This window comes from Lasioglossum baleicum, chromosome 9 (genome assembly GCF_051020765.1).
Source record: "Lasioglossum baleicum chromosome 9, iyLasBale1, whole genome shotgun sequence".
Taxonomy (NCBI): Eukaryota; Metazoa; Arthropoda; class Insecta; order Hymenoptera; family Halictidae; genus Lasioglossum; species Lasioglossum baleicum.
This window is the reverse complement of record NC_134937.1, coordinates 5,660,497-5,679,386: the sequence shown is the minus strand read 5'-3', so window position 1 is coordinate 5,679,386 and position 18,890 is coordinate 5,660,497. Positions and strand designations below refer to the sequence as shown.

The window sequence follows — 18,890 nt, the reverse complement described above, 5'->3', positions numbered from 1 at the left end:
GAGGAGAAAGAATTACACGTGATGAAAACGATTATACATGTAAATGTACATGTACGACGTCTCTCAGTGTAAGATGAAACTATTTTGCACGGTGTACGGCCAGGAATATAAAATCCTAGTATTTTACTAACGTAACCCTTTTGTACATAGGACTTCATTCTCTAAACCTTTATATAAAAAAAATTGTTTCCAAATAAATCATAATCTTAAAACTAATGTAGCCGATTCTTTTCTTGATTGTACCCTTGCTAGTTTTTCAACCGTGTGATATATTAAACACGTATATGTAGAACTTTTCAATTTTATTTTCTGGTTTTACTTAATGCTATTTATTTAAGTCCAATGGTATTAAATACTAACATATTAAATATGTTCAATACGATAATGTTATGTACAGTAAACAGAATGTACATAATATGTACTACATATACGCGTATAATCATTATTTTTATATTATTATTAGGTATATTAGTACTACTTCCTTGAAAGAACATTTTCACAAGATCATAAACTAAAATTTGAAGAATTCTATGTGTTCGTATTGTATATTATTTTTTTCCTTTATGTACAGTGACTCGAATTAATATTCGGACGCTCTAAAAAAGACGATAACTTTTTTAATATTGTACTATGCGATTTGACCTTTTTTGGGAAGCTAGAACAATTAGTTTACTACAGGATGTGAAGAGAAATTTATTCAAAAATTGCAATTGATCGGAATTGTAGAAAAAATACTAAAAGTTGCAAAACTAAAAATACTAAAAGTGTTTATAACTTCTTTATGTGGGCCTATATTGAAAATTTTAAAAAATACGTTTCGTAGATCTGTGTCAATTATATGCACTGTGAAAGTTTCATCGAAATCGGGTGATGTGGGAAAAAACGACGGGTATTGAAAGATGTATGTATCTCTAAATTTATTGCAGCTAGAGGCCGAAAATCTTCAAACGTTTGTAGCTCATTGCAACGTCGACCGATTTTGACGAAATTGTCAGAATATGTTTAATTGACACAGATCTACAAAACGTATTTTTTAAATTTTCAATATAGATCCACATAAAAAAGTTGTAAAATGCAACTTTTAGTATTTTTTCTACATTTCCGATCAATTGCAATTTTTGAAAAAATTTCTTTTCACATCCTGTAGTGAACTAATAGCTCTAGGTTTCCAAAAAAGTTCAAACCGTATCTTTTTTGGAGCGTCCGAATATTAATTCGAGTCACGGTATATACAATTCAAATATCTTTTGATTGGCGAACTGTATTCTTTTGTCAACTGTAATGAACGCCTGTTAAAATCAATGATATTCATGATTGATTAACGGGGTTTATGAAGGTTTCTACATATTCAAGTTGCATTGAAAACAAGAAGAAAATGGACACAATAAATGTTCAAAGTTCCCAGAATCCATTACAGAGATTGTACAATTGGAAAATGTCATTTAACGTGATCGATACTGGTCAACAAAATATAATATTCAGTCAAAAGTCTCCTTTTACGTTTTGTGTCGGTATTAATGCGATATTTAATAATGCTTAAATTAGAAAAAAGTTTAAAATGCTTGAAATTATAGCCTTGCAGCAGATACCAATTAAAAGAATGCACGTGCAGTGTTCAGCGAGAGATAAGAATTAGTGATGCTGAAAGTGAAGAATACGAGGCACGATTAGGTACGAAAATTGTTTGCAAAGTACCTGTTATTTGTCAAATAGTAGAGTTCGTAAATATTGTTATTTGTAGATCATACTGATTCGATGTTAGACCCGACGAAACTCAATGTTTGGGACGAGTACAAAAAATTATTATCCAAATCAACTTATAGACCTCAAAAGGATTTGCAATCACTATTAACAGAAATGACATGCTTCCGGAAAGTCCGTGTCGACAAGTATTGACTCAAAATGAGATTATACAAATATATATTAGAAAATATACATTTTTTACAAAAATATTTGACATACCCTTTTTTTATTTTTGAAACTAAACTCAACAGTTCAATTATCTTTACCATTCAAGATACAAATTAAATCAAGCCAATATATTTTTCTTTTTTCCTGTACTTTATCACATGTGATTCTAAATAACTATCCATTTGAATAAAAATTAGGCCGTTAGTAAAATCACAACCCCGTCCAAGCGGTCCAGTGAAAAGAAGTATAATGAGACTCGAATTTCAAAAAACAATACTTGTCGCGAATTCGAATTATGTACAGTTTCGTAACTTCAAATTGCACAAACTATACAAGGTACGTTTTTGATTTCGAATTGTTCACGTGATGCAGTACTATTTTGCGTAACCAACGTTGCTGGTGTCATGGTGCTGTAGAAAACGGTCAGACTGCAAAATATTACCACGTCACCGGCGAAATTCAGAATACAAGGCCGGCCGTATCGTTCTTATTTTCAAGTTCTGATAAAGCCTATAGTGGAGAACAGCACTATCATTCCGCCTGGTATGGCAATGAAATTGATCATTTCGTTTTACTGTAACGTTATCGACGAGCCGGAAGAAATTCTGGTACTGAATGTGCAGGATGGAAAACCAGTAAACATCAGGCTCCATGGATTTAGGGATCCTCCGGTTTTGCGATGTTATGGTTGGCACTAGTTCTATAATTCAAAAACTCATTCAATACCAGCTAGTATTATATCAGATGCAACGACCTAATTAACCCTTTGCACAAAAGAAATCAACCCCTTCCTTAGAATAAAATTTTTGATTGTCTATAGGTTTGCGTTTTTATAGTTGGAGTAACTAAGGGTTAATATTTTTAATATTCGTTTTTCTGTAATTGAAAAATGTACACCAATTTCGCGTTGCAACATCGGAAACGAAGCAACATAATGAGAATTTGTCTAAATTTTCAAATAGTTTATATATCAAAATATCGACACACATTTTTCTTTGGAGCATCGGAAACGTATGAAAATAATACAAATTAATTGATGGAAAATTTAATCAATGCCATGTACGGTAATGCCCAATATTTCCAGATAAATCCAGTATCAAGAAAAATTTTGTTTCACAGAAAGATATATGCCGGACGAGGAACTTGATAACGCGAAAAACATCCGGAAGTCGTCGATCGCTTCTCATCCGGAACTAGGATACTATTCGGACGAAGCGGAGGTGCATCTTGATTTTTAGTAGCAACGATAATTATTCTGTTGTCATTAACAAATATCGTCGTTTACAGTCAACGGATACCGTCACTAGCGGTGACAGTGAGGATTGGATACACATGACGAACAGAAACGTATCGTTTGACTGTAAGAAGAGCTTCGTAGGGGAGAAAGTTAGGATACCGATGAAATTCAAGAATATCGGGGGAGAAGGACGATTCTTCGTAATGAGTGAGATCGATTGGACTTCCATGTACATAGAAGTAGGATGTGTTCGTGTTCTTGCTTCATTAACACGTTGACTGCTAAATACGATCCTTAAGGGGGTAAACTCGTTTCTAGGATGGCGAGAGTACGGGATGCGCCTTCTCATTTCTCGATAATGCAAAGATAGCGTTTTTCAGTAGTCAAAAGCGCTAGACAAAATATTAATCTAGGCGGCAATCGCCCTCAAAATTCCTATTTTTAGCTTTATGAAAAGCCAAATGAGCTTTGTGAAAATATAAGCTACATGCGCAGCTTTATGCTTCCAAATAATGCAAATTACGCCTAGTAAACGTAAAAATAGGACTTTTGAGGGCGATCGCGACCTAGTCGCTATCCTTTATTATCCTCTAGCGTTTTTGACTACTAAAGAACACCGTTTTTGTACTATCGAGAAATGAGAACGCGTATTCCGCACCCTTGCAATCCTGGAAACAAGAGCCTACCCCCTTAAGAAGTCCCATAGAATCAAAATAATTCAATCAATGAAACCGAAACTGGATACCTAGAACTTCTCACAGCGGTTACTACTTTAATCCATTTGCATCCTAATAAAATTTATTTTATTAAAATACGTCACTACAAAAATTAATTTTTACACCTATTTATACATGCTATACCTGGTTAAAAATTTTCGTCACCGACGTCCTATACGTGACCGACGCGACACAGCGCTACGTGGAAGTCAACCTGTTAAGTTCTCTTTTTCTTTCCTTGTCTGTATCCATTTGTTGCATAATGTTTTCCCCAAGGATATCACAGAGGAAAATCTGCTGAAAATACCTCCATTCGCGATTTGGCCAGCGTACTTCGAACTGAAGTCGCAAGAGGAGATAATTCTTTGGTTGTACTTCCTACCGGACAGTTATGGGATTCATGTAAATGAAAAATGAGTTTCCACGTCCCCACTAGGATTGTCGATTTGGCCCAACCCCTTTCATCGTATCTATTTTAATCAGGTCGACAAACTGTATGTACTCAGTAACAACTGTACCATGATGGCAACGGAAATATTCGGGGATGGTGTGTTATACGAGCCATACTTCATCCAGCTTAGTAAAGTATTGACGTCATCGTTACGAAATAGTACTGTTGACATAGTAGTACGTTCTTGTCGAACACTCTTAACAAAACGTTTACAGGCAGCAGATCACCCCCCCCCCCCTGTTGGAATTCAGTTAAAAACTCATTATCATAACATGAATGCTTTATAGTTTACAGGAAAATTGGTTTTTGCACCGGTTTAAATGAATTTCTTACTGTTATATAATATTATCTAAGATCTCACTTTCATTTCATTGCAATTAATCCTGTTCTTTAATTCATTTTTCTTGCGATTGATTTCATTCAATAGGCGATAGGTATAGTAACGGTATCGCAGATTTTAAACCTCTTTTCAGTTGAATGGAAATATTTAGAATTGAATGCTACATTTTTCGTAATTACTGTAGAATAGAAACTTAAAACTGTAGTACACAATACCAGTTAGGCGAGACCGTGGTTCTATACTTTCTAAACGTAGGTTTCTTGAAGATAGAGATTAGGAAAACCATGCTATTTTTATTTCACGTTAACGTACATTTACTTATCGGAATGTAGCACAAAATCAATCAACGGTAAACAATGCGACAAAATATGTAATCGCCGTGTTTCAGAACTGCAACATTTACGTTGGAAATTAGTGTTCTTACGCACATAACATGAAACCGTTAACTTCAAAATGAAGAAGAAAGTTTAGTAAACCGTGTCAAACTTTTTGTTTTATTTAGCCGCACGTGCGTTCTTTTCGATTTTCTTGAATAGCCGCGAAAAGCGACTGTGCTTTCTCCTATAAACCTAACAAGACTGAATTTACTTAGATTCTGTGCGATCTTTCTTACAATGTGTGCACGAATAGAGAAATTTATTGAATCAGTTCTCATTGAGGCATCTTCTGAATTTCAATCGTTATAAAATAAAAACCGTGAAACCGATCATTTGACCTGTTGCGGTATATTTAGCGTTGATACCATAGTTCGCATTCCATAGTTCGAATCCCGAATAAAATGACTACTGATAGAAACAACAGTTAAAATTCCAGCAAGTGGGAAAGGATTGGCCGTCGAATGAGCACACTGATAAACGTGCACGTTATTACGTAAACCTGAAGGCGAGTGTTCTGGATGGAATTGGGCAATGCACGGTTTGCGTGAGCAACATTAGGTAACGCATGTTCCAAATGTGTCTACTTCCTGGAGCATCGACGTTCATTCACTTTAGAATGAATATCGACGATTGGAATGCATCGATTCAGAAAACTACTAGACGAGTTTACTCGATCCATTTTCCAGCGAAATAAGCATGAATTTTCGATGGAAGAAAAGAGCGACGCGCGTCGACGAAACCGATGGAAAGAATTACGATGATCTTCCTCTAAACCTCCTCGAGGTCTACCCGGAACGCGGGGTTCTATCGCCTACTTCTGAACACTATTTCACCGTGACCGTTGAATCTAAAGACTTACGGTTGAAACATTACTCTGCTGTTCTGCAGTAAGTCTTCGTGCAAAACTTTCTGAAAACAAGTTATTTTTACTGTAGAACCTCCATTGTTCGATCTGGTCAACGTGGACTGGTCTGATAATGGGGTTCCCTTATTAAATACCCAGTCAGCCAGGCTTGCCTCGAGCAGAAATCGAGCACAGCCTGACGAGCAGAATCCAGGGCCGAGCGGCCTTCGTTCTGCCGGAGCAGCTTCTGCCGGGCAGAATCCAGGACCGAGCGGACAGCATTGCGTCCGGTCTTTCTGCCAGCATTTTGGACGGGCATCTACGCGCGCGTTTTCCGCTAGTAGAAAGACCGGGCATCTGCCCGACAGAAGCTGCTCGGTCCTGGATTCTGCCCGGCAGATGGGCTTGATTTCTGCTCGAGGCAGGCCTGGGTACATTAAAAAATACGCAAGTGCATTAACTTTTTCGTTGATAGATAAAAACAAGAGATATTGCATATTAGATAGCGTAATAGATCGCGTCATTGGTTCCCTTCAATAATTTCTAGATTATACGTGGAGGACATACCGCTCGCAGCCATCTCGCAGGAACTGGAACTGCATACCGAAGCTTGCACCAATAGACAACGCACAGCTTTAAGCGTAATTCATTGATTTCTTCACCTTTACTAAATATTTCTTAAGCTCACATAATTATTGGCAATACAATCGGAAGTCCGTAGATGTTTGGGTCGCTGGCATAGAAGTCCGGTTGCAATGCGATATCGACGACGACAGTAGAACGTGCGTTGGTTTCAAGTTTGTTCATACTATTAGAGTTGGAGGAAATAATAATTTACACTCTTACAATTCCCTTGAAGTGATACGGAAGTTAGCGAAACGTTTGAAAGTCTTGTTGAGTCCACTTCGAGTTATGAATATTGCGTGTGGGATAAAGAAGACATCGGAGAAGTGTGCTGCGAGACTCCTAAACATTCCTGCTTGTGTAAATTAGTAAGTAAACCGATGATCTCTTCTCAGTTTCAACATTCTTATTTTTTGAACTGTACGGATGTATTGTTGCAGATGAGAGAAGAACTGTTTTCCCACTATGATATATTAAATTTAAAACAGTTTGAACCCCTACTGTGGGAACATATAATCAGCGTAGCGACAATCAGGCCAACAAGGTTCATTACATTCCAACGATTTCTTCTCGCCGGTTCAAAAAATGTGTATACGCTTTGAGATAACTTCTGCCTCGATGAAAATTCAAATCAATTTGCACAGTTGTTTTAACACAGACTGAGCCATATTCTCTTTTCATTCGGTAAATTATATTTGAATTAATTAATAAATATTAAAATGTGTAGAGTATAGAATAGTTAAATTGAGGATGTTTGCGCAAGTTAAGATTTTTCTTTTAATTAAAGAAAGAACATTTTCCAGTCAGTAAAATATTCGCTTCTATAAACGTGTGAAGACTACAATGTACGAAGTGTATACACATTTGATTTGGATCCGTCATATTTGCTTAAGCACATTATCATAACAATAAGTTCGACAGGGCTCTGTACATCGGCATCGAGGAAACCTATGTATTCTTAGCGAGAAATCTCTCTGATAAATCTGTGAAGTTCTCGTGGGGTGAAGTGAACGGTGCTGACGCGGAAATGTTGAAACTTTGCGTATGTCCGCAAAATGGCGCCGTGGCCGCTAAAAATACGAAAATAATGAAAATAACTGTAGTGCCAGTGAAGGAGGTGTAATATTTCTCTTTTAAATATTTTTAATCGTACAGTGACTAACACTAGATCAGGAACTAATAATGTTTTTTATACTTGAACATTGGATAAATATGAAAGAAAAGAAGTTAACTGTTTGCACTACCACATAAAAATGGAAGGATGTCTTTCATTTTCTAGGACGTATTTATTTCAAAGTTTTTAGTTGTCCAATTGTTGACATCAATTTTGAAAGTTCAATGTATGAAATGAGTACTGAATGTATGGAGATGACAATAAATAACAAATTGGAATTTCCAGGGAATCGTACAATTTCTACACATACCCTGTTTCATCAACGACACGCAAAAAATCATAATGTTGGCGATCGAGTGTTTCATCGAGCCACTGCACGTGGCGTTTTATTTCCCCAAAAATGATCGCAAAGTTTTTCAATGGAAAACAAGCTTCACTCGAGTTGAATGGCGCGTGGATAACTCGAGAATGGATTTTGATATGACGGAGGAGTGCAAGGAAGGGATGGTAATGTCTCGCTGAGATACAATAGAAAATAAGGACTATATTGTATAAAGCGAACCGTTAACGACCGATTTTGCAGAAACTCTTGGACAAGTACAAAATGCAAGAGGAGCGAGAATTAATGAACATGAATCTGGATCAAGGAGATGTTCTTAAAGATGCTTCTATGTGTACTTCGGCGACCAATGTGGGTGCGGTAGAATCGAGGGTGGAATCTTCTCTGAGCACGCGTACTTCAGAAATCATTAAAGTAAACGATTTTAGAATGAAACGTCAATACGTAAAATCTTCAGTAATGCAAAATTTTTCTTGCTCTTGGCTCTTGTGGGTGAAAACGTGCCTTAAAGGTAAAAATATGTTTTTTCCGGCTTTAAAACAAAAGCTATGAAAATCTAATAGTACTTTATGCTTCGTAAAAGCATATAGTAAAATTCTTTAATATTTTGTAGCTAAAACAAAGAAAAATTATCTCCGCTATGTTATTATTTATATAATATTATATCTTCAGAACTATATGCATCTAATTCTTAAAGTTGCGGACGTATAATTTAATTATATGGTTGATACATAATCCAGTTCTTCTGTGGAAATTATCCTTGTTAGTATTTTAAAAAATTCCTGTGAGATAAAAAGCGCATTTTCAAGGGCGTTTTCACACTAAAGAATTTAAAAGTAAGAAACGGCGCGTATTTTAAAAAATATTATTTAAAATAATAATTATAGACTGATAATTTCACGATGGAAGAAGGAAACTACGCAGAAGAAAATGAGTTCAGTGGACATATGGTGCCATTTTCTGAAACAACTTTGCCATCATCAATACAACCAGTAGTAATCGAATTTTCGAATGTGTCACTAAGAAAAGGTATATTAACTAATATGTAGAATATTTAAATATTAGGATAGAGATTTGAGGTGAAAATATTTTTTAGTGGAAAAGAAGACATTCATAATAAAAAATGGAACTGCGATTCCAACCAATTTTTGGATCTCCGTGAAAAATTTTTATCCCGTTCAGTGTAGTTGCGAGAGGCAGATAATAGAAGATCGTATAAAGTTCATGTTTAAACAAGCTTTTGGAAAAGATAAGAACATAATCGGTAAATCAATTGTCAATTATAAGTTTGACTGAGAATTGTAATCCGTCTGGTCATTTCGTAAGTAATGCGAATTTTCTTTCATATTTTGGAAGGTGAAATACAAAAATATATATAATCCCTTATCATCAAGCTATTAATGTTCTACATATCATATTCTACAGATTATAGACTGTACAAAATTAGGAAAATTGTGATTATATATTTGTATTTCAGCTTCCAAAAATATTAAAGGAATTCGTATTACTTACCGGATGACTTAAGAGTTTAGAAAAGCATTAACGTCTTAAAGAATGACATGAGTTATTTTGTTTCAATTTAGAGGAATCGTTGTACCGAGCGAAGCAACCAGATTCAGGTATTATAATTCATGTAGATCCCTTAAGTTTCAATCTTGACCCGTTCGCAGCAGTGCCCGTAGATATATACGTCTTCGCTGACACATGGGGTGTTTACATTGACGAATTAGAAATTAGTATTACCGGTTTGCCTCGATATACATTAGCAATCTGCGTTCAAGTTGTTGGACAACCGATATCATTGTCAATCGCACAGACTAGTTCAACAACGGTACCTGTTCTCAAGTAAGAAAAGCATTTATTTCATAGAAATATAATTTCGTCTACATCTACACGATTTCAAATTTCAAAGTTTAAACACGCACCTATGCGCGCGCCACCCTTATTACGATCAATTAAAACTGTCAAATGATTATCAATCAAAAGATTGACATACTTGAGTCAGATTAGTTTAGAGCCGATTTAAATTAAGGGATCAACAATTTGCACTAAATCGAACTAGATTTTTAAAGAAACTCAAATCAGATATTTAGAAATGTGAAAGGAATTCAATTCAACAACTCAACTTACACTAGACTTATACGATACCGAAACGCTTCAATTGGATCCAGGACTGAGAAATCATCAAAGATAACTCACAGATCAAAGCAAGAGAAGTCCTGGACCCAAGACCCAAAAGTCAAATAATATAGGCAGAAGGAATCTTGGACTCAGGATTCAGAGATCAAACCAGAAGAAGTCTTGGGACCTGGGAATCCAAAGATCAAAGTTGAAGGAATCCCGGACTCAGGGATCCAAGAGCCAAAACAGTTGAATTTGGAACTTAACCTGCATCGATCTCTAAGTCCTGCAGTCTTTTGTCTCAGATCTAATGATACCTAGAATTGAGTCTCCTGGCTTGGAATCTTCCACTTTAGATCCTTAATCTATTTACAAAATCCCCTATTTTGAATATTGAAGAAACCAATGTTTCTATATGCATCTCGAGTTTTTACATTTACGTTCCCGAGATTCTACAGTATCGCGATTTGCTCTATTTAAAGTAGATTTTTTGTTTGGAATTGATGCGAAATACATCTGTAATTGATGCACAGCGTTTGAGGTCGATGACAAACGGATTTAAACTTTTCTTAGCTTCTGAACACCATAGAAAGATTGTGAACAATTCACGTTTCTATTAAATATTGTTGTTTACAGTTATGGTTTAGAACCCATGGGGAGGCGGCTACTGTCCAGGACAGTGTTGATCAAAAATACAAGTGTTATACCTATAGCGATCGATTGGCATGTGATTTTGATTAAACCCGTTTTGACTGAAAAAATCCCACCCATCAATATTATTTACGACATTTGCACGCCATTCACGAATCAATTATCCAAGGAATTGAAAAACAGCAGATTTCAAAGCAACACTGAATCGAAAATTCCAAACACACATGATTTTATTTCAATCAATAACGACGGTGCAGATACGTTAAAAACATCTTCAGATATATCTGAACAACGTTGTGTGTGAGTATTGTGCAAACAAGTTCTGTATTAATTTATGTCTTTATTTTAAGTTATAGAGTTCTATTACACAATACCAAACATGATACACAATTTTATTTAGGAAAACTGAAGGTATTTCAACTTGGCAAGATGAGGAAATGCATGATTCAGAGAAGGTTGAACGATTAACCATGATTCAAAGAATTCTGGCGTACTTTAGGTGTAGACAGGTATACGAAAAGAATGACACGAGTTCATACATAGATGCAGAACAAAATGAAATAGAAAAGAAAGAAAGAGAAGATATTGAATGTAGAATTTCTGTGCTTCCTTATTATGGTGAAATCAATAATAACGTCTGCACAGTAAGACCATTAAAAATGTGTGTATCAATGTATTTCAATATAAAATATTGATTGTGTAATATTTCTCTAGGTTACACCTAAGGAAATGTTTACAATGCCAAATCACAGTGCTGCTATTAAGATAAATATATACCCAGAAAGATGCGTATCCAATGGAAAGTTTGAAGGAGAATTTGTTTGCAAGGTTTTGGGTTTCCTGCGAATAGCACCAAGTGATAAGTTTGTATACATTTGTAAATTTTTATGTAACTTACATATTAAACATTTTCTTAATTTCCAGACATCAAGATAATCAGTATTGTAGACTAGATGGATTATACTTGTCTCCCATAGAATTTGATGTTGCAATAACTGTTGTTCAACCACTGCTGCTTTATGATATTCCTAAAGCTAATAAAACATTTATATGTTGCATTAATGATGTGATGAACACAAAATCAAAAAGATTGGAGTAAGAACAAGATTCTAAAATATATATTTAATATACATAAAAGCATTCTGATCATGCATTAATCTTATCCTACCCAACTCCAGATTAAGCAAATCATTCTTCTTCTATAATAACAAGGGTACTGCAATCAATGTTATTTTGGAAACATATTACCCATTTCATGTTAAATCTACTTCCATATTTACCGAGTGCAAACCATACATACCAAAGTTAGGTTTTTCTATACATGGACATGGATGTGCAGAGGTAAGAAGAGAAAGTGTCTGTTTGTAAGAAAGTATACCTATAGATGATTTAAATAATGCTGTCTTTGTAGGTAGAAATTATATGTAAAGTGGATCATCAATTAATTCATACTATATTGCACACAAGCAAAGCACAAGAGCTTCGTAGTTCAATAATGACATTAAAAGAGCCATTGTTCATTGTATACCCAGATGACAGCACTCAGGTTTGAAAAAAACTTGGATCTTTCTTTTATGTTTCTCCATCAAAATTAGCCAGAATAATGCAAGATTTATAGTTAGACAGCGGATCTTCATGCAGAATAAAAATTTTCTACCTGATTTGTAACAAACTGGAATGAAATGGAAATTAATTCTTTTTTCTTAATATGTGTAACACACATATACAGTATTTTTAAATTCTTCTAATGTTTTTACTGTTTTAAATTACAACTACTGATTTTTGTCATAAACGCATAAAATCCGCTGTCTATTTATAGTGCACAACTTAGTTAGATCAAAATATACATATGACTGTTTTGCTACTTTTTCTCAATTAGGTTCAAGATCTGCATTTGTTTCTCACAGATTTTCATTCATTATGTTCAATTGCAGGAACTGGAATTAAATTTACAAATATGGATACCTTCTTTAAAATTATCAACATATACATTAAATTTTAGTACTGTCTATGTGAACGAAACCAAAAAATTAACATTGGTTCTAGAAAATTTATCAAGTATGGTTATAATTAACAAATTATTATATGAACTGTTTTCTACTAGAAAATATTAATTTATTCAAATTTGATGTAGTGTCTGTTTACCAATTTAAAGTAAAAGGTAAACATAATAATAAAGACTTTGCAGTTGATCAAAACGAAGGAAAATTGTTAAGCAAGCATGCTGGTAGCTGTTACTACACGCTTACGATTTCTTTCCAACCAAAGTAAATTGACAGAAAGTGTTGTTAGTAAATGAAATTAATACTATGTTCTCAATGCATAATTCCATTTTATATTTTCAAAATCAGGAAACCTGGACAGTCCGTTGAAATGTTAGAGATAATAACATACACTCCGTACAATGTGGAAGAGTGTGAACTTATAGGAGAAGGAACATTAGATGAAAAGTTTCATAACCCAGGTGTTTAAATAAAAAATTATTATATATAACTATACATTAAAGCATATTTTTACTGTTAAACATTAAATTTACGTAACGACTTTATGTAAAAGAATAAAATATAAAGTTTCAACAAAATTAATCTTTAATAAAACTTCCACCAAATTCAATGATTTTATTTTACTAATATCATAAAATGATACGTAATAAAAATCATGGAATTCTAAAATTCGTAAGCTATCAACGCAGTGATTACAAAGAGACATAATGTCCACTTTCCCACGTTACCGGCATTTTGCTGTCTTGTTGATCGACTTCCATGTCAACACTGTAATCAACGCTATATGTTTCGACTAGATACATATCATACTTTGTGTATTGTATACATAGTATACATAATATAGACTAAATTTCAAATTGTACAACATAAAAAAAAACTTTACGAATTTTACGCTAATGCATCTTGCATTAACGTTCTGTAACGTTATTATCGGAATTTGTAATTAAGATAGGAAAAAATGGAGCACCTTTTCGCTTTCATGAGCGTGGGCCATTCTACGAATGCACGGCTCGGCTCTCGGCTCACTTACTCACCCACACACTTATGGAATTTTTGATGACTTACCATGACTTACACGAGTCGCACCTCGGTATCGCCACCTGGTGAACCAAACGGAAATCATTGTAAATTCTCAGTGTCACGTGACCGGTGTAACCAATCGGAGAATTTCGAGGGCCCTATACGTGGCATAAGGCATGAATCCTTTCCACGTCCGCCATTTTGACATACGGTACTTTTCGAGAGTGTTGGTTTTATGTTTTATCGTTTCTCGTGAAAATAATCTTTTTTACTGAAACGTAAGTAACGCAAGTGGCTTGTACGGGCGGCCTGACATTACGAGAAGCTCTCGGTAATCAGACGACATTTCTAAATAATGGAAGTTTGAGCGGGGAACCTTTGACGATTCGCTGGGGAGTAGGTCGAAGGTGACAGACAACCGGGTGTACGCAGTGGCTTCGCAAACCGCACAATATCTTCCGCCTTGCTTGCAATACCTCGGTATTGGCGTTTTAGCTAGCCGATCACGTTTTAAAAGTGCATAGACCACCGGCGAAAAACTCTAAAGTGATCCCTGACGGTATGCTAGTCCGATAATCATAGCGATGTATTAAAATGAGAATCAATAGCGGGCAGCGTGAGCATCTCGTGCGTGCCTCTACACATTCCCCCTTTTTTTTCATTCCTTTTCTTTCGTTCGTCAATTTGAAAACTACATTCCACATTGTTCGGGAGATTATTTCTTTTTCTTTCGATTTTTTTGTGATCGCGCGCTCTTCGTAAATGTGCAGGTTAGCTTTTTAGTCTTTGTGTCAGCGGCGTATCAGTACATTACGCATGTGTCTGCTCCGTCCGCTCTGTCTAAAAAATTGCAGTGTTTCGTGTACGTGAATTCTGTCTTTCCATCAAGTTCGTAATTCGCACGGTTTTTCGTCCGTTCTCCTTTTCGTTTTTTTCTTTTCTACTTCTCCCGTTTTCCCTGTTGAAAATATCTCGTCTCTTTCAACGACAGAGTTTAAAGGCCTGAGTATTGTTGCACGTCGATTGGTCGTACATCGTAGACTCGCATATGTCGGGCATACATACAGTTGATTTCTTTCTATACTAATTTTAAATGTCGTGTTCGAATAAGTGCTAGTTATAACATTTCCGACGATGTATTCGTTTTATTATCTTTGTTCCCCTGCGGATGATGCTCTTGCCCCAAAACTAACTTATTTAGTATCTCGATCTTTTTTTTCAATATTTATGCTGATTTTTGGTTAGATTGGCAAAAGGTTTGAAATTGCTTATCATTGTTTAAAAAAGTCTGTCTTTCTAACATAATTTATAGAATAGAACAACAAACCGATCATGTTGTGACTCGTAGTATATAAGCGAAACAGTGACTTGATCTTGCATCGCGTAAGGTGCAACAGAAGTACAATGCCTTCTAACAGATTTTTCAAACGCAACAGGTTTTAACAACTTAATGACTAATATAGTTTTCGTGTGCTGTTTTTTGTTACAGGTATTTACATAACCAGCACCAATCATGGGGAATATGTTCACAACGTTATTCAAAGGCCTCTTTGGCAAAAAAGAAATGAGGATTTTGATGGTGGGTCTTGATGCAGCGGGTAAAACCACAATTCTGTACAAATTAAAATTAGGGGAAATTGTTACTACGATTCCCACTATAGGTAATTTTTCCGTGTATATTCTTCCAACCTCATCAACTACACATAAAATTTAATCCTGAAATATCTTCTCAGCAGCGTCGGATACGACTCAGAGTAACCGGTAGCGTTAATCAATTTTATTATAGACAGATTTTAGGATTAAATTTTGTAAACTTTTTCCAACTAAATGGAGATGACAAAATACAGATTACTTATGCAAAATTGTGAATTTTAGGTTTCAATGTAGAAACAGTTGAGTACAAGAATATAAGTTTTACTGTATGGGATGTGGGTGGCCAAGACAAAATCAGACCTCTCTGGCGACATTACTTCCAGAACACACAAGTATGTATTATGAAATTTATTCGCTCAATCACGTTTCACACTGGTCATGTTATATTTGAACTGAAATTAAATTCATATAGCCCCTTGTTTTCTGTTTCGTTTGCAAATTCCTATAGTCAAGATATATGTTTATTTCATAGTTGACATGAGATGAATTATAATGGACCTTTTTTTCATGGATTGAACCTACTTGCAGGGACTGATATTTGTCGTTGACAGTAATGATAGGGAACGTATCGGTGAAGCGCGCGAAGAATTGATGAGAATGTTAGCAGAAGATGAACTTAGAGATGCAGTACTCCTTATATTCGCTAACAAACAAGTACGTATAAACTTTACAGTATTAATACACCCAGTTGTGCACATACATCGTTCTAATATAGCCATGCGTAAAGCATTAAAAGATTTAAGGCATGTTAATGTTTGTTGTGTAAACAACATATGCTATATTTTGTAAAATGGATGTGTGCCAAGAAAAACACAACGACAAAGTGATTATACAAAAAGAAATCAATCGATGAATAATATTTCAGGATCTCCCAAATGCAATGAATGCGGCAGAGATTACTGACAAGTTGGGCCTGCATTCTCTACGTAATCGTAACTGGTACATTCAAGCAACGTGTGCCACAAGTGGAGATGGACTTTACGAGGGTCTTGATTGGCTCTCTAATCAGCTCAAAAATGCCAATCGCTAATTGGACCGTTATTCTGTCAACATTCAGTTGCTATATTAACATCATAAAAAAAATCAGCTGCACACCTGTCCCCCCCATGAATGAGTAATAATATTAAAAAAGAGGTAATACTAAGTGCAAACTGCAAGATCGTCTTGGATCTTGAGTGGAGGGTGAAAAGATTATCGAAAGTTGTCATTGTGCCAGGAAGTTTTTGCCGGGGGGAGGGGAGTGGGGAAATCCGGCCGGAAGCACACATTCGAACGGCCACACAGGACTATTGCCTTGTGCAACTTATTATTATAATTATTATTACATTAGCATTATAGTTACACTTTTTACACAGAGATACCACGAGAAAAGTGGAAAACTTGGAAGTAATTGTATTAAAGTACCTAACTCTGAAACATACAATACACAATTTGATTAATTAATAATTTGAATATCTTTGAAGAAAATTTTACGAACAACAACCAAAACAAAAAAAATATATACCATACGTGAAGTACCCACGGTGTTGTCAGTTTGAATGCGTTGGACATACTGATTATCATAATGTAGCTGCATATTGTACATTACATTATATAAATACGATGATAAAAATGTGATCAATAGAATGAGAGAATGTTGCTCTGTCCACTACATTACAAAATGTCGCATCGGCCCATCAGTTGACATAAAAAAAAAAGAATGATGCAGTGAGTGGTAACTGACGGTGCAATGACTAGTTACAGTTTCTAGTTACAGAAGTTTGTTTCTATTTTTTTAAGTTTTCAGTGGTATACGTCGATATGAAAAAAAAACAAAAACAAAACGATGAAATGCAAAGTAAAACTATACAAGTGGTTGTCTTACTGCTGGTGCATTACTCGGCAGGTGCAGTAACTACACCCTCCTTCACCTGCTCGCGATACAGACTAACAGTTAGCCAACCATGCATATCTCAGTGTAAAAGAGATATCATTTATTTATTGCACCTTGATAAGGTAAAACAAGAATTAGAATATTGTCAACATTCCGAAATTATGCATCGATCGTGGCGGGAAATGCAGACGAATCATTTAAAAAAGACTAAAAAAGAATTTAAAAAAGGTAAAAGAAAAGAGAGACGCTAAAAAACGTGTGAAATATACAAAAAAAAAAAATACGAAAGAACTAGGAAAGAACCTCTCGCAGCAATGAGAGGATAGGCCTCGCAATTTCTAAGCCAGCAATCCATACTGGCACGGCGATCCGCCAAATGAAGCCATTTTTGCAAGCCCTTTCAATCTCCTAATGTTTTCCTGTCCTTAAGAAAAAATACAATTGTTTTTACAAAGTAATCTTCCCCTAAATTTGATCAAATCGCCTTTCCGTCATAATGCGAAGATTCGTATAATTATATATGAATGTTTAAACAATTTGTGAAATATACTGTAATTGTGCTTTATGTAGTCTATGTGTTATTTGCCGTTGAAAATAGTTTTGTTTTTGTTCTGGCTGATTACATATACATAGAATATAGATCTCCCTTCGGGGTGCATGCATATTGTGCAGGGAATGACCAGGATAAAGGTATTACTGCACTAATGCGAGAATCATAAATATCATAGACAATATGTATATATGTATATGTGTACACGTTAAACAAAATAAAAACATATACATGTATACGTATAAAAAATGTATATACGCATACATCCATAATACATATATTATTGAAAAATCATGCGAAAAGAGAGAGAGAGAGAGAAACGAACACACCTCTTATCCTCGTGGCTTCGAGCTCAGCCTGCACGCATCCCCCCTCGTTCAGACTATGATACTTCAGTTTTACAAGCACGATTACATTTCTCCTTTCTTCTTTTGTTTCTTAATTAACTATAAAGACTGCGCACCGCCCATACCGCATGTTTCATTTAGCCACTTAAGTTCTCCCTTTCTTCTTTTTTTTATTGACTAATTATAGGATAGATAAACGGATAAATTATGAATTATAGGTTTTTTAATCTTCCAAAAGAACCAGAACAGAAGAGAAACGAAAATTTTGTGTAAGATCGTACGATTAGTGGTAAAACAAAAATTGTGTGACAGATTTTTCTTTCCATTTTTAAGTAACGTGTGTATGTTTAACGATTAGCGATAATTGTGGACTTCGACGAGGATATTATTTCCCCGACTCTGTCAGAACAAAAATAAAGAACGTAATATTTAAGGTGTATGATAACATTTTATTACCGATATACGCGGGTTATCGACCCGTCGAGTTGGAGACTCCTTCATTCTGAATTAGACGGTTGTCCATTGAAATAGTTACGTCTTGAAATCCGCGAACTGTCGCAACGCGAACTGTATGTATAAATACACGCTACATACTCTCATCTGTGTTCCATCGTTTCATTACACGTATACAGGATGTTCCAAAGTTCACTCTTCCATGGCGTTTTACGATGTAACATCCCAGATAGCACCCGACGTCTGTTTTACATCGTTTTTAGAT

At 35.3% G+C, this 18,890-nt stretch overlaps 3 protein-coding genes across 5 annotated transcripts; all 3 read left to right on the top strand.

Moving 5' to 3' along the window:
• The first annotated feature begins 2,262 nt into the window (after positions 1-2,262).
• On the top strand, positions 2,263-4,638 carry LOC143212395 (uncharacterized). The gene is made up of 5 exons (XM_076431173.1): positions 2,263-2,598; positions 3,031-3,131; positions 3,199-3,387; positions 4,141-4,266; positions 4,348-4,638. The coding sequence occupies exons 1-5, from the start codon at positions 2,457-2,459 to the stop codon at positions 4,600-4,602; spliced, it is 813 nt and encodes a 270-aa protein (XP_076287288.1). The 5' UTR covers positions 2,263-2,456; the 3' UTR covers positions 4,603-4,638.
• Positions 4,639-5,460: 822 nt separating this feature from the next.
• Positions 5,461-13,529, top strand: LOC143212392 (uncharacterized). The gene is made up of 20 exons (XM_076431167.1): positions 5,461-5,590; positions 5,719-5,919; positions 6,424-6,517; positions 6,591-6,658; positions 6,736-6,868; positions 6,941-7,044; positions 7,422-7,617; positions 7,900-8,121; positions 8,198-8,368; positions 8,842-8,983; positions 9,051-9,218; positions 9,538-9,799; positions 10,712-11,026; positions 11,127-11,370; positions 11,441-11,589; positions 11,651-11,821; positions 11,905-12,067; positions 12,138-12,272; positions 12,661-12,784; positions 12,861-13,529. Exons 2-20 carry the CDS (start codon positions 5,729-5,731, stop codon positions 12,995-12,997), a joined length of 3,189 nt encoding a protein of 1,062 aa, XP_076287282.1. The 5' UTR covers positions 5,461-5,590; positions 5,719-5,728; the 3' UTR covers positions 12,998-13,529.
• Positions 13,530-13,872: 343 nt separating this feature from the next.
• On the top strand, positions 13,873-17,840 carry Arf79f (ADP-ribosylation factor 1). 3 transcript variants are annotated; one of them, XM_076431175.1, is made up of 5 exons: positions 13,873-14,027; positions 15,239-15,410; positions 15,625-15,734; positions 15,931-16,056; positions 16,268-17,840. In XM_076431175.1, exons 2-5 carry the CDS (start codon positions 15,263-15,265, stop codon positions 16,430-16,432), a joined length of 549 nt encoding a protein of 182 aa, XP_076287290.1. In that variant the 5' UTR covers positions 13,873-14,027; positions 15,239-15,262; the 3' UTR covers positions 16,433-17,840. The 3 variants fall into 3 exon arrangements, with proteins under 3 accessions (XP_076287290.1, XP_076287291.1, XP_076287289.1); XM_076431176.1 differs by having other exon boundaries at positions 13,926-14,080; XM_076431174.1 differs by having other exon boundaries at positions 13,933-14,308.
• The last annotated feature ends 1,050 nt before the right edge of the window (positions 17,841-18,890 follow it).